The 19465-nt window shown below is 40.2% G+C and overlaps 1 protein-coding gene across 5 annotated transcripts in view; it reads right to left on the reverse strand.

Annotated features, from left to right (window-relative positions):
• Positions 1 to 19465, reverse strand: part of RNF111 (ring finger protein 111) — a 54032-nt gene that overhangs the window by 9376 nt on the left and 25191 nt on the right. For all 5 annotated transcript variants that reach the window (XM_027688316.1, XM_027688319.1, XM_027688317.1 and 2 more), the window contains 8 exons: positions 14763 to 14889; positions 12972 to 13135; positions 10138 to 10329; positions 8989 to 9308; positions 7780 to 8035; positions 6181 to 6532; positions 3354 to 3479; positions 2566 to 2692 (listed from right to left, as the gene is read on the reverse strand). In XM_027688316.1, the coding sequence (XP_027544117.1) occupies positions 2566 to 2692; positions 3354 to 3479; positions 6181 to 6532; positions 7780 to 8035; positions 8989 to 9308; positions 10138 to 10329; positions 12972 to 13135; positions 14763 to 14889 (1664 nt within the window). The remainder of the gene's footprint in view (positions 1 to 2565; positions 2693 to 3353; positions 3480 to 6180; positions 6533 to 7779; positions 8036 to 8988; positions 9309 to 10137; positions 10330 to 12971; positions 13136 to 14762; positions 14890 to 19465) is intronic.

Below are 19465 nucleotides of genomic sequence, written 5' to 3' on the forward strand. Positions count from 1 at the left end.
TTCCTAAAAATGATCAGTTTAGCAGAAGGGATATTTGCCCACAATGGAATTCATCTGACAGATCTTTCCTCAGCACACACACCACATTAAAACAGTAACAACTGGAACACAAACTACTCTAAGCCACGGTCACACTCGAAGTAATTGTGTTAAATCCAGGAGGGAAACAGCCTGGCCCTTGTCTACACAGATATGAAGCAAGCTCTTCCTAACTGCTTTGAATCTAGGACCCCTCCAGAAGTAACACTTAAACAGGGCAAAGTTTCTTCACCCAAGCTAGGAGGAAAGGAGATTTTGTTTCCCTGACCCTCTATTTGGTCTGTCAAAGCTGATGAACATTGATTATCTTCCCCCACGCATCACTTTGTCCCCCTGAGGATTACAACTGCAGTCTACATTCCAGCACTGACTAGATGAAGATCAGGTTATCTGCATCCAATTAAAATATCAGAATCCTAACGTCATTAAAGCCCAAAAAATCCATTATGCCCTTTACAGTCTGGCAGTAGTTTGAAGGGGTTTCAGTACTCCACAGGAGAAATGCATACTGCCAACAGGGCTGCATGGCATTTCAGAGAGTGGATTCAACACTAAGCAAATTTTTAGTTGATTGACTGCATCAATTACTTTAAAAGACAACTCCCTCTCAAGACAAACAAACAAACTAAAAGAACAGCAGCAGTTTATGACATCTGCATCAAAAACATCACTAATGACTGGAAATTGGAAATTTCTATTTAGTACTGTCTGTACTTACAGAGAGAAGAAAGCCCTCCTCAGAACATTACCCACTTAGCAGAGGGACTCTGCCCACAGTTCAGCCTCTCCTCCCCTGTCCCTATTCCTGAAGTGACACAGAAAAAACCAAAAAGGTGGCAGCTGCACTTCATCTGTTGCCTTTTGCTGAACTTTAAGTTTGTTAGATGAAAAACTCCACTGACTACCTGCTCTCTATTAAAAATCAATTTTGCTGACATATCCACTGTACTCTCACGTACATGCAAATGAAAACTTTGACTTTTATTATTGCCATAGAGAGGGAGAATAATCAAAAGGCATTTGTAATGCTTTGAACTCACTGCACATATAACTTCTAGCGGTGCTCTAACCTGCCTTTGTCTTCACCTAGTGCATGTAATCTGAATACATCTAAAATTAGTCACAGACTCAACACAACTTCAAAGTCGTAACACTCGATCTGATCTCAGCAAGGTTCAAGCCAGATCCCAAACACTTGAGGAAGTGCTGCTTACAGCAGTCTGTTCATAATAAAACATGCTGTCAGTACAGTGTGTACAAGGCCTCAAGATACAAAGAGCTTCAGCTCCACTCAGACACTCAGGAATTACCACTGTAACTATTAGAATATCCCGACACAAACATATGCACAAATTTACGGAGAGTTAAAGAACCTTATTTCATCTGCCTCTTTTACCAATTAGAAACAGCAGCTACTGAGCAGAAAGGCAGGAGTCCCTAAAATACTTTATCACACAAAGTTCAGAAGTTTCCTATCAGAGCTTTCTCCTGTTCTACTACTAAAAAGACAACCAACAGTGGGGTCCCAACTACTTGCTCATGTAACATTTTAGTTGTAGGAATACCCCAATTGAAGTTAAAATACAACTAGTTTCTCATCACACTGGAATATAAGAATCCTCTGAACTCTGAAGTGTCTAGAAACTTCACAGCAATAATAGAAGTAAATCCCATAGTTGACTTATTAGCCCTGGGACTTCTGGTACCACTCGTTGGATCCAGAGGAGGACCAGAACTTCAACAGGACTACAACTGCCACTGTGGACAGGCCTGTGATCGTCACCTCCACAGGACTGTGACCATCAGCCAGACCAACAGCTTTCCTTTCCTTTTATTTTGCACCCAGGGGCCATGTGGTGCTCAGCACAGGGGCCAACAAACACTGTTCTGCTCTTGTCCCAGGGTGATGGGTTACACATCTGTCTTTGGGGGTTAAAACCAGTTTTCTCTGTATCATTGTATTTATTGTAATCTTTTTAGTAAATTGTAACCTCTCTTGAGTTGGGTTCATTTCTCCCACTGGTTTACTTTTAAACACTTAATGCTACAAAATCATATACTTTATCACACAGAATTAGGTTGATGAATAACAAATATTATTTGAAAACAATCAAATCTCTAGATGGAATTCTAGTTGTGCTGCATATACACCTTAAAAAAAAGCATCAGTACTAATTCTCATGCACTTATTGGAAAGTTGGTACCTTTAACAATCCAAAACTCAATAAAGAGGAACCTGAACTTTAAAAATCAGATGCAGAGGGTCAATGCATTGCAATGCAAGTGACAATTTAATTCAAGTATGTTTCATTTTACAGGAGCTGAAGTTAGAAATATTAATGTCCTGTTTTATCACACAATGAGCCTGTTCAAGCTCCCTAGCTGGGAGTAACACACAGACAGACACAGTGAGGTATTCTTTTCTTCAGCTGAAGCACTTTGCAGAGATGTACACATGTCCAATTCTCCTGACAAACAAAATGACAATGAGCAGTGACCATAATTTTTCATAAGCTCCGTCCTTACCATTAGAGGGAGTGCCCCTATTTGCAAGTGATGCAGTCGAGGAGGTGCGTGGTAGTGGGCCAAGTGAGGATGCAAAGGCCCTGGAGGGTAAGTAGCTGCAGTCACACCAGCTTCAATTCCTAGTTCCCTGTCACATGAATGAAAGTGGCATTACAGGAAAGGTACATCTTGCCTCCTAGGTACAATTCCACTGCTTAGGAAAACCTACAACCCAGTACAGCTACAATAACAGGTTTACATACGGATCTTTTTTTTCTAACCTTGTTTAAACTTCACTAAAGACATCCTACCCTAAGTGAATGTTCTTTTTAAAACAGCTGTGAAGATTTATTATGAGAAATCAGTTGAGATGACTCCACATTTGCAGTGCCCAAGAATATCATCCTTGTGGAGCCTTCTCTGCAGCACATGCTGTGGGAACAGCAGCTGCTAAGCGTGCAGCTCTTCCCTAATGGTCCAAAATATTTTTTTAAAATAATAAATATATTGTGGAAGTTAAGTGCATGCTTCATAAGTGGGCCTGATGCAATTTTGAGTAAGTTCAAAAAAAGAGGAGAGAGAATACACTAGTTCATACCTCAAATCCAAGCCTCTAAAAACGCTACAAATATATTTAAGACACTGAGTACTCAAAGCAGTATTTCAAAGCCATATCAACATCTACAAATTTTAAGCTATGGGTGCATGTGGCACATTTTAAAATCCCAGCCAGCATTATCAGCACTGATCAGCACATCCTGCCCTTCTGTCCCAGTCCCAAAGAGCTCAAACAGTGTCTGATTACTAACCAGGCAGATCTCTCTGGAGCTTGGCGAGGATGGGAAGACATAGTCTGAGGCACATGGATGTGATGCCCATGCCCATAATTGGGATGCATTCTGTGAGGATGAGGAGGAGGCCGCTCGTGAGCACGTCTAAACAACAGAAACCAGCAACAGTTATTGCCACATATTTGTTAATATCAACAAAGCAACATCTATAACCAAAATGTTACAGACTGAGTTACTACAATGCCTTTAAAATAAGAAACTCCCCATGCAGTACTTTAATTTCAGCTTTAGGTATAAGTTAGAAACTAATTATAACATAGATTTCATATTCAAAACCAAAGCCAGCTTCAGTTGCAGGGATCTGTCCTTCACTCAGCAAACACAACTACAGGAAGGCTGACAAAGTGTTTAATCCTAACCTCAAAGAGCAGCTAGGAAAGAGAAGGCCACATGACAGCCATGTTCACATTCAGAGTCATTTCCAGCTCTGCTGCAGTTTATTTCTAGTAAAACTATACCAGCAAAAGTAATTAGGGGAAACTTAATACACTAACAAGAGGACATTTTCCTTGAAAGGTGTCACAGCTCAGGTAATAAGAGCACACAGCTTTTTTCCATGCCAGTTGGTATAGAACCACCATGGATTTGGAAAAAAAAAAAAATTCAAAAAAACCCTGCTGGCTGATTTTTGTTACTTTATCACTTCCCAGTCACAAGAAGAAATGGATTAGTAATTTTCTTTCCATTGCTTTCTGTGCAGAAAGGATGGAGTTTTATTCAACCTAGAAACTTGGATTTTGCTAAAAGCAGTGCATGTTCCTGAGGTTCTGTACCACCTTAAACTACCTGCCAAAGCAGACTAGACACTTTGTAAATTTACATGTCTAGAGAGGTAAAAATTTCCTTAACAGCACACTATTCTAATCACTGTAGAGAGACAATTCTCCAGAGAAATCTGTGTGAATTATGTGAGAAGTGTTCATTTTCTGCAATGGCACAGACCAACACAGGAGCAGGACTATCAGCAGAACCTACTTCTAGTCTCACCTCCCTTCAGTTTATCAAGTAACTATGGGGGAAAAATCTGGAAGAACACATTTTAATAAAAACCCCCATATTTAAACTATAGAAATAACTTATAAATGTAACACTCTTTGGTTGTTCATCCCACAGTCTTTATATCAAGCAGGTAACCAGATTTAAAGTAAACAGAAAGCCCATATGTCAGACAAATGCAGTGCACCCTGATCCACTGCCTTCTGCACATTTTATGGCTGATTCCAAGACTCTAAGAAGTTCCAGCTGTTGTATCCACACTTGATCCATGACAGTGAGAAGGGGACTCAAACCATTCTCTGCCTCCAATCCTGAAAAGCTCCCACATTGTCAGACAGAAGGAATACCAGCTAGACTATGCCTTATGTTATTTGTAGAAACTAAGGGTGAAACAACATGTTAAGAACAATTTGAGAATCCAGGCCATGGAACTGAAGGAAGCACAAGCCTGCTGGCAGTCTCAAGCCTGTACTCAATAACAGAGCAAACAGGCACAAGTTTCTGCTTGTCAGAGTATAATCTGATTTATATGAGGTTGGGCCAAGACACCTACGAGACTGATTTTTGCATGGAATTTGTATGAGGATTAGAGGGGAATAGAAGGACCAAGGGCAAAACAGTTCCATCCGATTACAAATCAAAACTACAGAGGAGAAATGTCACTGAGCAAACCAGCACTGTCTGACCCAGGACTGGTGACTTCAGAGAGAATGTCAAGAAAAAAACTACTATCAACATTTGACTACAATTTCTGTACATAGAAAGGAAATGTTAAGAAAGGCTAAGAAATGTCAATAACCACAATTCCAATCCTCAAACTACTGGAAAATTTCCAGATCTCATAAGATAACTACTGCTATTATTTTCCTTAAATATCCTGCTGCCTCACAGTCACTGCCTAGTCTGTCATGTGCCATTTGTGAGCAGTTACTGCCTATAGATATTTTTGTAAATAACCTGGAAACTGCCTCAAAAGTTGCAGTTAAAGCAAAATTCTCTTCAAGCATTAAATGAGTTTTAAGTTGCTTATGAGTAAAATTTGTATAACAAAATTAGGAACAACAACTAGAGAGCTCATTCCTGAAATTCCCTTGGATATTTAAACGTGTTATCTCCAGAATCAAAGTAATTTCAGTTACTACACGATTGAAAACTAAGCTACTACTGACCTGCTATGTGTTGACACTAGTGTAATGACTCTAGTTAAGCAACAACAGGAGCATGTCTTAGTACCACCAAAGCTACATCTCAACATTGTGTAATATCTGTACATGAATGTGATCAATCTCCTCCTCCTCTTCTAAAGACATAAAGGCATACTAAAGACATGCAGGTATCTAATCTGAATTAAACTTAGTAAACAGTCCCTTTGATAAATTGTTCATTTAATTTTAAAGCATTAGTTAGATAAAAAGAATCTCAAGGCAAAACTTGCTGTCAAGGAACATATTTGAACAGAGCTTATGATGTACTTTTAGGTTGTTAAGCTTGAGAAGGAATTCCTGCCTGTTATTCAGAGGATGAGCAGTGGGCAAAAGAAACACAGGGTCCCCTTGTCTTCCATACCCCACTGGTGCCTTACCTGGAGACACTACTGGGAGATGGAACGGAGCAGGTTCCCTCCTAACGCTCGTGACTGACGGTGGGTAAAGACACTCCTCACCATGGTCTGACACTAACAGTTCCTAACCATGCAATTAACAGTTTGAGATTCACATGCAACATTTTACAAACCTGAGGGGAATGAATTATATGTTTAGATATTGTTCTGAGTACATTTGTGACATACGTTGGGTGTTGCATCATCCTTCTTCTCTGGACCTCCATCCTCTGGATCACTTCGTGAGGATGTAGCCTCTGTGCTGGAGGGGCTGTTGCAGGGATGTGATGGGATATAGGCTGGTGTGTTGCAGGAAGATGCTGTGGGATCGGAGCAGCTGCATTGGCTAAAGGATGAGTTGGTGGTGGAGGTGGAACAGGATGAGAAGATGCATGAGAGGAGATTGAAGGATGGAAGGGATGCACTGGATGAGGGATAACATAATCTACTTGAGGTGGAGGTTGTGGCTGTGGAGGAGGATTTCCATGAGAGTGAGGACATGCAGAAGCTTGATGGTGAAGAGGTCTGGTCAAGGAAGCATCTGCAATGAAAACATCAGGTGCTTTTTATTTGGTCAGTAGCAGGTTTTGACATAAATTTAATTTAAAAAGTATCTTCACACAGGTGCTTCAGTATTATTACACTAGTGTAAACAGTGGCAACATGGGAACATGTGTTTATGCAATTTTTAAATAAAGTGATTCTAGCAATATACCCTACAAGAAACCTACATTTCCTACAGCCAAAAGTATTCTGTTTGCCAGTGTTGGCAAAAGGAAGAAAAAAAAAAATCTGTGTGATACACACTGAGAAATGTACACAGAATGGTTCGGGTTGGAAGGGACCTTAAAGATCATCTAGTTCCAACTTACCTCCCATGGGCAGGAACACCTTCCACTAGACCAGGTTGGTCAAAGCCACATCCAGTTTGTCTTTGAACACTTCCAGGGATGGGGCAGCCACAGCTTCTCTGGGCAACCTGTGCCAGGGCCTCCCCACCCTCACAGGGAAGAATTTCTTCCTTATACTCAATATAAGGCTACTCTTTCAGTTGGAAGCCATTCCCCCTTGTCCTGCCACTACATGCCCTTGTCAGAAGTCCATCTCCAGCTCTCTTGGAGCCCCTTCAGGTACTGGAAGGCTGCAATAAGGTCAGCCTGGAGCCTTCTCTTCTCCAGGCTGAAAAACTCCAACTCTCTCAGCCTGTCCTCATAGCAGGGGTGCTCCAGCCCTCCGAGCAACCTCATGGCCCTCCTCCAGACTCACTCCAACAGGTCTGTGTCCTTGTGCTGAGGAGCCCAAATCTGGATGCAGTACTCCAAGAGGGGTCTCAGGAGAGTAGAGTCAATGGGGAGAATCCCCTCCCAATTTTATTTCATGTTTGTTGTTTAACTTTAAAAGTTCAATCCCTGCCCCTTTCCAAGTTCACTATTCTGTAGAGACAAAACCCAAAAAACCAAATCACAAACGAGATGACACTGAGCTTGCTAAAGCAGAACTCACTGGGGGTATGGGACAAGGGACCAACCAAGGAAAATTAAATAAAAAGCCACTGTTAGAATACAAAGGAGATGAAAAATATTTTCATAGTAGATACATTTTTGAATTCTCAGTGTTATTATGGTCACTCAGAAGAAGGTATTTTAACTTTACCCTTGATCCTGTTCAAATCCCCTACACAAATACATTTCCTGATATGAGTTTTGCTAGGCCAGTTCTAAGATGAGTGCAGGCAGAGAATAAGAGCTTTTCCCATGTTGCCAGGGCAGCTGTTCCATCAGTACTTACAAGGAGAGTGCATGTAATGGCGACAGGAGGAGAGGGATGCCTGAGGAGGAGGTTGGGGCTGGGGCTGAGCGACGATGCTCGATCCATATCCGTCCATGGCCAGGGACTGGCTGGGCCCAGCCCCAGCCTGGTGCCCGTAGATTGTCGTTCGGGACGAAGAGCCAGGACAGCAGGGATCGAAAGCAGACGTTCCATGGAAAGCACCACTCCCATGACTTCTTATCCCACTGCTGCTTAAGTCCACTGGCAGTGCCTGCTGCGCAAACAAACCAGCTTTTTTCAAGCAATTCTTCAGACATTGAAAACAAAGTCACACTCAAACACGACGTTATAAAAAAATAAAAATTACTACTATCACAAGCAGATGTTTTAAGTTTTAAGGCTTAACTGTGGAACATTCTTTAAACGTGGTTAACATTTCTTATGCTTAAGTTCTTGCATCTGGTGAGAGACTAAATTCATTACAATAGATTCTGTAAAAAAAATCAACCAAACAAAAAACCCACAAAAAACCTCACAAAAACCAACCAACCAAACCAAACCAACCAACCAAAACCATAAAAACACCAACAAAACCCCTGATGCATAAATCAGTAAGTATATGGGAGCTACGTGCATTGAAATATTTGGATGCAAAACCTGCTTTTAGCCTTTCAGTTGTGCCTAATTTATTACACTTCAAACTGTAACCAGACTGATAGTTCTGCATGTTGTAAACTAAGATTGCACTGTACTGTTCTTTCTTATAACTGTATTGTTTTAAAGCTGTGATTTAGTTACTGAAAAAGCCTTAAAAAACAATGCTTTTAGAGATACAACTCTTTTATACCTTTTATATACAGAACATTAGACTTCATGTTTTTCTTCTCTCAAAGCAGCTCAATTATTTGCATTGCAAAACTGCTGTGATGGGCAGAGTCATTTCAAAGTGCTTATGTTTGGTTTGCTTAAACAGTCACTATCATAGTCATCAAGAGGTCAACTGTCAATGATTACTTGCCAGACTGTAACTTTCTACAAAATTTCAGTGTTTTGCATTCCTATATTATAGCTCAAATCCTCCTTTTAAGTACCCTTCTATAATGCCCAATGCAGAGCAAGAGAATAATTTATAATTCAGCACCCTGTTCTATCCTCTCCTATCTGTAATAGCCTGAAATCCCAAGTCACAAGGTGTGATTGTGAGAGAGCCACAAGAGTGAAACGTGCCTGGTCATGGTAGGTGGTGCCAGAACTGCTGCTTGCCCCACACGGGGCAGGCACGGGGGGAGGCCTGTCCACGGGGCAGCTGGAGTCACTGAAGGAGGGAGAGAGCGGCACAGCCGGGTGAGGGGTGTGGTGGTGGTGGTGGTGGTGCTGGAAGTGGTGGCCGTGCTGCTGAAAGCAGCTTGGATGTGGGTGCCCCAAGGCATGATGAGTCTGTGAAGGTCCTCCACAAGGAGAATGCTGAGGGCAGCAGGATGGCAACCTTGGCATGGCCGGAGGGCCGGTTTCCAGTGTTGTATTAGATGCAGTTCTTCTTATGTCATCTTGAAGACAAAGAAAATTCATATTCAAGTGAAAGAAATTAGTAAAGCTGATCACTGTAAAGCAGTGCCTTAATATAGAAAAAAACCCTCTGTACTTCATGATTAAATAATAAACCAACTGAAAAATGGATCTAGACTAAAATAAAACACACCGGATACAAAAAAATAACATTTAGCTATGCCTGACAAATGAACCAAAACCGAATAGTTCAGGGGATGTACTCATGGGAACCACTGGAGGACGTGAACTGACACTTGCCTTATTCCACTGATTTAAGGCATGTTATCAACAGGGAAAGGAGAAAAGATTCTCCCTGTAGTTAGTGTGCAGAGACCTCAAATTCCTGAGGTCAGCCCAGGTTTTTTGTCCCTCACCTGCAGACAGGGCAGCCTCGTTCCAGTGCTGTTATGAGTGCTGCCTGTATGCCCAGCTCTAGTACAGGTCTGTATAAATGTGTTCCCAAGGAGGTGATCTATAGCAGGAGGTTCAAGGAATCCTTTACTTCCTTACAACACATTAAAAAACCCCCATCTCTGTAACACAGTGCGAGGGGAGAATTCCCAGTGCACTACATTCCATCTCCTCAGAAAGCAAGGAGGTGACTCATTAGGTACAACCAAATCATTCCAACAGGCAAAAGCAGAAAGCTCCAGCACAATTTCCTTTATCTTTGCAGAGAAATCAATGGTCTTTTTCAGATTCCTGTCCTCTCAACTTCCTACTGTCACGTTGCAGTAATGCCATTTAATCTAGAGGATGTGATGAACTTCCTCTACCTCCTTTGCACTCGGAAGCAACACAACAGCTCAGAAAGCTCTTTTTCTGTACCTCCAGCTGAAGTTCCAGCAGTGCTGCCACTGGGAAGACTGGGAGTCGTCTCTGGAGCTGCAGAGGGCTGGCTGGTGGAGATGGTGGGAGCTGCATCAGAGGCCTGCTCTGAGGTAGAGGTACTGGTACTGGCAGCAGAACTCACGACCTGCGGCTCCACTCGAGCTGACGTGGTTGGCACAACTGTCGGCTCTAGTGAAATAAAATAAAAAACCTTTCATGTTCCTTAACCTGTAAAAGCTACTGGGGTTTTTTATTGTTGTTGCTGCTTTTGAATTATTTTACGAGAAATTCTCAATTCTGGCCTTGCCAGAAGCTAAGAAAGCCAGAGCACAAAAGCCTGACAGGTACAAACCACAAAAGGTAATTCTGTTTAACTCATGTGTGAAAAAAAATTACCTTATTTTCTTTTTCTTTTTTTTTTTTTACAAAATCTGCTTGAATTTTTTTAAGAATTAACATAAAATCAATTCCCAGCCAAATCTGACATTTAAGTTTCACATGCTAAATAAAAAAAAATTACTAGAAAGGAGATTCAATTACTTTGGTACTTTAGGATGAAAACATTTGCTGAAATCTTCCATAAATCCACAAGCTATTCTATGATTAACATATTACCTTTACAAATTTTAATGCCTACAAAGAACAGAAAAACTTTTAGATCAGTCACCAAGAACATCCGAACATCTAAACTAGCAATACTACTTTATAAACTTCAATCATTCTAGATGCATAGTACTAAAGGCTTTAGCAAGATAAACTTGGCATCCAGTCTCAACACACATCAAAAGCAGATTATCAATATTTGAGACTTCTTTTAAGAGTACAAACATATTCATTTTACATATCATCCTGGTAAACACAAACTCTTGATACATCTTGTTCTTTACTAGGTAATTGTAACCAGGTTAAAATTTAAAATTATACTTGGTGGCATAATTCAAATTTAGTTTTGAAAAAAATCTTTGACTGTAAGTTTGAAATTTCTCTCCAATTCATGACAAGGCAATGACATGACTAGGAATACAAGATACCATAAAAGGGAAGATTATCAGAAACAGCTCAGGTTTTTTTAGTAAAAATGTCTGCATGGATATCAGAGGGAAAAAAGCATCAAAAAACTTCAAATACTTCTCTTACACCAAGTCTCAAAATAAAATATGACTACTTTCAAGATTTCTCTCTATATCTAGTAGGAGTATCAGCAACTCAGTGAGCAAAAGAATAAATATATCTTCCCTCTTGCAAGTCTTCCAACTCATAACATTAAAAAAACATGACCTGATACCTACATCTAAATTCCTTTGATTTTTAATGTGGCATTTCAACATACTAATTTTATTTAGAGGAGAACATTTGTGGAGAAATGTATGAATGTTTAAAATCAGAAAAAAACCAGCAAGTCTATAGGATATGTACAGCCCCCAAGGAGCAGGGATCACACAGTGCCCAGGCCCCAATGCCAACAGCTGCTGAGTGCCCTCCTGCAGTCAGCCCTGCCCAGCTCCCACCAGCCTCAGCACCCTGCCAGCCTGGGCCTGGCTCACCAGCAGCCACACAGACAGTTCTGCTTCTCCCCCACAAAACCAGTACAAAACAGGGGGCTTGGGCAATCTCAAACTATCAGCTAAGAGAAACAATTTCTTAACACACTTCACCGACGTTAATCCAGGCAGACAGATGGAGATGTGACCCTTATGCTCATGAAAGCAGTCAGCAAACTTTTAAAGTCCTGTACCTTTGAAGAAGACAGCAAAGTTGTGATAAACTGCACAGCTTCCTTATAACAGTGTTAATGCAGAAGTTCTATCATTTTACACTAGTTCATGTGTGAAGTTTGACACCTAAACCCAAAAATAATATTCCTGAAATCCTGGAAGACTCATCGTAGAAAGTCATTTCCTCCAGGAGGCGGGAGAAACAGCTAGTCTGAAATACACTCATTATAGAAGTAAAAGTTTGTCCCGTAATAATATTTTTAAAAATAATTTGGTTTCTGAATTTAAGACTAAATTCTATAATTTGAGTTTTAGGAGTAAAGCAATAGAAGCCTACACTCTTTCAACTGGGATATTTCACAGTAAATCCATGAAGAATCTGTAAACCAACTCAGCCTCTCCCTTAAAAACCATCAACCAATCAAAACTATTCCCAAGCCTTTCCAACTCTCCAACCCACCCCAAAAATCAAGTCAACTTGAAGAATAAGATACTGCAAAATACTAGAGCTTGTGATGAACTCAGGGACAGAACCACATCAGGACAAAACTGCTGTTAAAACATTAAAAGTAATATGCACACAAGAAATCCCCAAACCCACCACCAGCCACAAAAAAATAAACTTGCAAAAATCTACATGAGCTTTAGTTTTTCCTTCTCTCAACTTTTTGAATATACCTGGAAGTTGCTCTTATGATTTTCAGCAGGAATAGACTTGGTAAGTGCCAGCAGGTTTTAATGTTAGGAAACAATGGAAGGTTACAGCTTCAGAAACATAACACACTTTAGTAGTTTCGGGTTTGCTTTTGTTTTGTGTTTGTTTTTCTGTTTTGTTTTTTTTTTTTAATTTCTACTCCAAGGCCTGAAAGAACAGTAACTATTGCAAAGCATAGGCAACGACAGGTTTTCCTTTTATAGTGTTGTATTGAAGTAAGTGCATATTTTTCAAGAAGTAGTTCCAACCTGCTCTGTAATTTCTGCCTGGTGAGTCAGCCCTCAGACACACACCCAAGGCAGCTTTGGAAGAAAAATTAGATGTAACAGACAGACTGGAAAGGGCTACATTTTAATTTTAAAAGGAAGGCCACAGGAGGATTTTCTGACCACAGCACTCACCATCCTCATCCACCGTGAGGTCCACGACCTCGGCCGCGTTCTGCCTCAGGGGCTGGATGACCGTGGAGACCCTGCTGCGGTTCCGCTGCTCCGGAGCTCGTGGAGCGTGAGAGCCAGAGCTCTGTCCCCAGTGGGATCTTGTGTGTCCGAGTGCAGAACGAGACCTTTGAGAAGGTTAACACTTTAAGGATCGACCTACATTTTGCCAGTATTCTTTTTATTCCCTATCATCAGAAAAGCATTGTCACATCAAAACAGGCCCCAACTCCACATTCACTCGACGAGTCCTCACAAACGTTGCTGCAGCCTTTGCCACATAACAAAACAGCAAATACCCAACACAGAGTTTAAAGGGCTTTATACCTTGTTCCATGTACATACAGGTAACTTGCAAAAAATTCACTGTGAAACCCTACAAACATGGTCAGGCAGCAATTACATCTGATGTTGTTTTAACTTTATTAATAGTAGATGAAGACTCTCCAAATCCTACACTATTCCTATGCAGTCTGAAACAGCAGATCTATAAATGACAACAAAAACTGCAGACAACAACAATTTGTGAACCTAAAGTACTTTTGCTTGTTAACTTGTGACAGACTGTGTTTTCAGAGGACAATTTCTATACTTCAAATTTCAAAAATGTCCAAGAAGTGCAAAATCTCTGGACTTCTCTCTCTAATATTATTTTGTTACCCCTTCTTGAAGAACAAATATAGCTCTGTGTAATACTTAAACTAAAATGAAATGTAGCTTGAGAAGAGGAAATCATAAGCCTGTAACCATACCTAAGGAAAGGGATGGTTTTATCTCTCTATTATAACACTTAGCACCCAGTCTGTTTAATTTAGCCATACAAACCCAAACACTCAAAACAACGACCTTTGAGTCTGTATTCTCTTTGTAGGATACAGTCTTTAATTAAGGGAACAATATTTTTACAGTATTGTATTTACCATTTCACTCTCAAAAAACTTTGACTCTTCAGTATTTACATAAATCAAGTGGCTCTTATTTTCCAATTTGGAAAAACAATGTACTCAGATTTCAGAAAAGGAAAATGTGAAGAAAAGGGAATGACTTCACTAAAAACAAACAAACTCCATTGCACAAATCACCATGGAGCTACCACTGTTTTGGCTGTAGTGTTGCAGAAGATAAGGGAAGAAAGAACTAATTTTTTCAAGTCTTTTAAGGCTACAACAGAAAACATTTCTTATTGATGCTGGGAAGATATAAAGCTATTTTTTTAATGTATCTCATCTGGCTTCAGTCAGGTTTGAAGTTTTCTTCTTCAAGGAACTCCGCTTTAATAGATTCTGTAAAACGTGACAAATATGGAACCAAACTTCCAGACAGGCATGGAAGAACTGGAGAACATACACAGCAGGTGCTTCAAAAACAGCAGGATGAGAAATGAGATGACCTGAGAAATGCTCAGGTAATCCCCAGACAGTCAGCTCAGCCTACACTTGCTCTCTCCAGCATCTCCCTGTGCAGCTTTGCTTTGCCAAAATCCTGCCCATCAGTCACACCAACTACAACCACCTCAGCAACTCCAGAGGAGTTGGAATTGTCAAGCTTTGGCAAAGCTGTGCTTTGGGTTTTCTTGTTCATGGGGGTTTTTTGTTGTTGTTTGGGACTTGTTTTGTTGGCTTGGTTTGTATTTTTTTAACAAAAAATGCATACTATGCATCCTGGTCAGAGTTTCAGTGACATTAAGCCACACAGAGTATTGTGACAGACCTGCAGACAAGCAAAACTATTAATACAGAGAGATGCAAATCTCACCTGTAGTTTTCACCAACTGTGACAATCTCCACTTCACTGTCTGTTGAGGTAACATTTATTTCTTCGTTAGCAGTGACCTGGGGAGTGGAGGATGCTTCAATCACCACAACATCTTCATCAATACTTCCTGAGGAGGAAAAAGGAAGAAGAAAGTTTGCACACTTTATCTATCTCAGGAGCTGTCATTATAAGAGACTATTTTTCCTAGACTAAAAATACATGTAGGCAGAGAATTCCATGTCAAAGCTTTAGGTGCAACTGTCAAATATGTGACCTAATTATGAAAGGGAGCAATTCTGCTGTAAATATTGAAGTAAAAAAAGGAAGGAGACAGAGGACTGGGTGTGGGGTAGGTATGCAAACTTGAATTATATTGTATTGAAATAAATTAGTGCATTTTATTACCAACAAAATTCACTTTTTAAATATTAAAACAGAATAAACTTTCAAACTAGCAAAGCAGTAGTGGTTTGTTATCACCAATAGCTTGTTTTTTTAAAATGTTGTTAGAGTTATCCAAGTCCCAGCCTAATATGCAGACATATGAAACACTTTTCTACTGCTGAAAAGTGTTTTCTACTAACACTGACAGTGACAAGTCTGAGCTATCTAGAATTCTCAAATTGAGCTATAGATAGTTCACTGAGCACAAAAGAACCTCCTAAATAGATGAGCTATATACCTTAGAAATCACAAAATCTGTTATTTGCAAATTGCTTCAAGAAAAGTGCTTGAAGAATTTGGTCCCATTCAAGTCAACATTTACATCCTGTAGGGACAGACTGTTCTCAGCTGCTCTATCCAGTGACAAGGTGGGGCAGATTATCCATTTTCCCCATATCAACATTTTTATATTTTGAAGAAAACCAAACTGCATTACTTATTTTCCAATGGCCTTTGTTTCTGGTCACACTTATTCCAGAAAGACTGGTGGCTGACGATGGAAAGAGTGATGCTTCTAAATACTGGTAACTCAAACTTCTGCAGTTGTACATAATAAAATTTAATTCTCAGAACTTGTACGAAAATTTTGGGGAAAACTGAAAATATGCAATGTCTAAAAAACAAAGTCACATTCCAAAATTGAAAATACTGAAAGGCCAATTACTCAAAAGTTAAAGGCAGCAGCTCGAGTCACCATCACATTCAGAAGAATGTAAATATCATAGTTATCACAGGCAAATAAGCAGCGGCTTCCTTACACAAAGCTATCTCAGAAGCTCCTCAGACAAAACCAGCCAGCCCAGCAGCTGGGAAAGGCAGTTAGAAAAACATAACTGTCTGTCTCCCACCTTCCAAACATGCACTTCTCTGAATTATGGCACGTTTGAGAGCACTCCTCAGAGTCCACATGGCCACAGGCTCAATATTTATTGAAATTTATGACAGGTGCAAAAGTGGGAAGATTTAGGTTTAAATATGAGTTTGTTACTTCAGAAAATAAACAGGTCCTCCTTGAGGACAAAATCATATGCCTTGGGCACCTACAGCAAAATTCACCCACTGTGCAGCTCTACTGAAATTCTTACACAAGCTTAGCTCACACAAACCAAAGGGAGTTCTAAACTGAGTATCCACACAATTCAGATACTCACCTCTGTCAAGGTTTGAAAGTTCATTTTACCTAATCTTTTTTTTAAGCAAATCTTTAGTCAAGATGTGATTTTATAGACTACACGAGTCAGACTGTAGAAACCACCAGGACTGCTACTGAATGAACAGGTTTTATGATTTCCAAAATAACAAAGAAAATCTTTAGGAAAACAGTCCAAGTCTCTCCAAGTAGGATATAGCACTGTAGGATATATTCTACTGTTCATGCTTCTAGTAACACCTTCCCAAGTCAAAAGCACAAACTGATGAGGTTTTCATCCCATGGAGTACTTTGCTATACAAGGAACTTTCTGCAAAATTAAACAGAAAAAACTCTAAACTATGCAAATATTTGTTCAATTGTTTTCCATAGTCCACCATGACAAGGTGGACTCACCTTCTTGCTTTTAGCACATACCAGTCACTGACCAGCCATCTTCTGTCTGTAAAGAACTTCAAGGAAAACTGATCTTAAAGTATGAATACCTTACTCATCAATGTATCATCTAAATGACTGAACCCATAAGAGAGCAGCTAAATCTGTCTAATGAGTGTTAACTACACTAATCCTAAAGTCCTTGAAGGTAATCTCCCTTCAAGGAGAAGAGTCACTGGATTGTTGACAGCAGAATAGTTATGCAGATGTGAGGTATTTTGTACTACTTTCAGAATAATACCCAGGGCTATAAAACAAACAGAAAATCATCCTCCCGCAGGTACACACTACTTTTGTCATCTTCTGAATCACAAATCATAGCAAGCAAATTATACCCTAGTTGTTTGTGACTAAATTAGCCTTTGGGCTACCACTGACAGACTCATTCTACATTTTAAATGAGCTAGTTAAAAACAAAACTTCTGAAAATTACAGCTAGGATTCTTTTCAGTTTCCACAGAATTTGGGGTGTTTTTCCCCTGCTCACATCCACAAATAATATTTTATAGTGCATGCAAAACACCACATTTCAGTTTGCAAGTTTTGCATATCCCAACAATTCAGACCTTTGAACAGCAGTTGGTAATTAAGCTTTGTATGTGACTTTTAATCAGAAATAATCAGTAACTTCTTTACAGAAGCTTTTTTCCTCTCTTTTAAAAGAGGGAAATCTAGTGCTCAGCCAGCCTGGGAGAAGGGATAAACTACACATGCTTGAATCCAAATCTGAACATGTGCCAAATTATAATCCTCCCTTAAAAATAAAAACACACCCTCCTCCAGGCCTCCCATCACAAAGACAGTAAATCTGATAGATTAAAGTACTTTAATAAGCAGAATATAACTTTTATAATAATATAATACTCTGTAGTCCAACATTTAGATCAGTAAATGAGTATATTTTTCCCCAGAAAGTTGTAAGATTACTTCAGAACAGCAGCTGCCAGGTGCCACTGACAGACCAACTTGCTGGGAAGCAAAGTTTAGAATCAAACACCTTAGTAATCCAGAAGTTGTAAGCAAGAGACTGAGCTTTGCACAGTATAACATGTATAATATATATATTATTACTTAACTCTTAAAGACCATGGCATAACTCTTGAGATTAATCAATCATCATTAACACAGAGACCCCACCAAGGACATAACACCAGTGTAATACCCAAATTTATGTTTGACTGATTGTTGTCGCTCATGGAAGGTATTTTTATATCTATTTTGCAATTAACATGGAGTTTTACCAGTTCAAATATTACATGTAAGATAATGAGTGTTTTACAATACATAATTTCAAGTTAGACAGTCTGATCATGCCACAAGTGAAACTAGAAGAGCTTTAAAATAAGCAGTCAAGTTTCAGTGACAGGGATGACTTATTTTGAGTTCCAAGCTTTCACTGGATCAGACCAGGAGTCTGCTCAGGCCCATGTTCTCTCTGCCAGCTGCAAAACTCTGCAGTCAGAGCAGGAAATTCAGGCTACAAATTTTAACTAAAACCCCTCAAACCACACAGCACCTACAACAATGTCAGAGTGCACTTCATTGTCCAGTCAGTGCTCATGGACAGCTGTCACTAAGTGTGTGGAATCCCTTGTTGAACTGGTTGGTACCATGTGCCTCTGCAGCCCCTCTTGCTTGGGAATTAAAGATAATTACCTGGAAAATATTTCAGCGTGAAATGGGTAAAATAATAATATCCTACCAGTGTTACTGAGCACCCCATTTAACTCTCAGACTTCTTGAACTAGGTATGACTGGTACTCCCTGCCCTCAACCCTGTCAGCACATTTAGCACAAATGGCACCATTTTAGAGTGCCACCCTCTGTCTGAGCCAGTCACATTATTTGTTCGCTTTCCCTCATTCTCAGGCTCTGAAGGTCCTGTGACCCAAGTAGACAAACCAAACAGATTTGTACCTCCCCTCTCTATTATCCTCGAGATTCCTGGGCACCAGAAGATTCCTCCCTTGCCTGCTGGCCTTGGAGGTGCCAGGCACTGAGCCAAGCAGGTGTTGTTGATTTCCCGCCCCAGGGAAGCTGGAATCACACGGATTGCTCCTGGAAAATCAAGCAGCTCCAAGTTCTAAGTGGGAACCTGGAACAGATCTGCGACTCCCACCCCTCACTGGTGGCAAGGGACACCTCCATCATCATCATCTGCTTCCTCTGAGCACTGAGTGAGTGACCCGTCTTCTTTTATATAGTTTGAGTCTAGATTATGATTGGTGTACTGATAAAGCAAACTGCATGTTAAGATTTGACCTGCAGAGGGTCCAGGTGATTGGAAATTATAACTGAAGTGGTAGTATAAAGTTTGTGTTGTGCTGTTTACAGGTTGCACAACTGAATTCTGCTTGTAGAAATCCCGTGCCATTCTTCTCATAAAATCATAATATCCTGCTAAGAAAACAAAGCTTTAATTGTTACTACAATTTAGTGCTGCCAACATTCTGCCAAGGATTCCTAGAACCTGCCTTTCCCTTAGTGTTAGATGATGACAGTTTTTCTGTACCTCAGACTTACTTGGAATATACTTTCCAATAGCTGTGCATGATGGGAGAAATTTTCCAAGACACACAAATGGGTTAGGAGGCTGCGCCCTGCTGGAAGAGACCGTGAACAACCCGAATTCCGGGGATTCTGTCCAAGGCTGAGCTGTGCTAATTCAGACCTC

This window comes from Neopelma chrysocephalum, unplaced genomic scaffold, assembly GCF_003984885.1.
Source record: "Neopelma chrysocephalum unplaced genomic scaffold, ASM398488v2 Primary Assembly neopelma1_75, whole genome shotgun sequence".
Taxonomy (NCBI): Eukaryota; Metazoa; Chordata; class Aves; order Passeriformes; family Pipridae; genus Neopelma; species Neopelma chrysocephalum.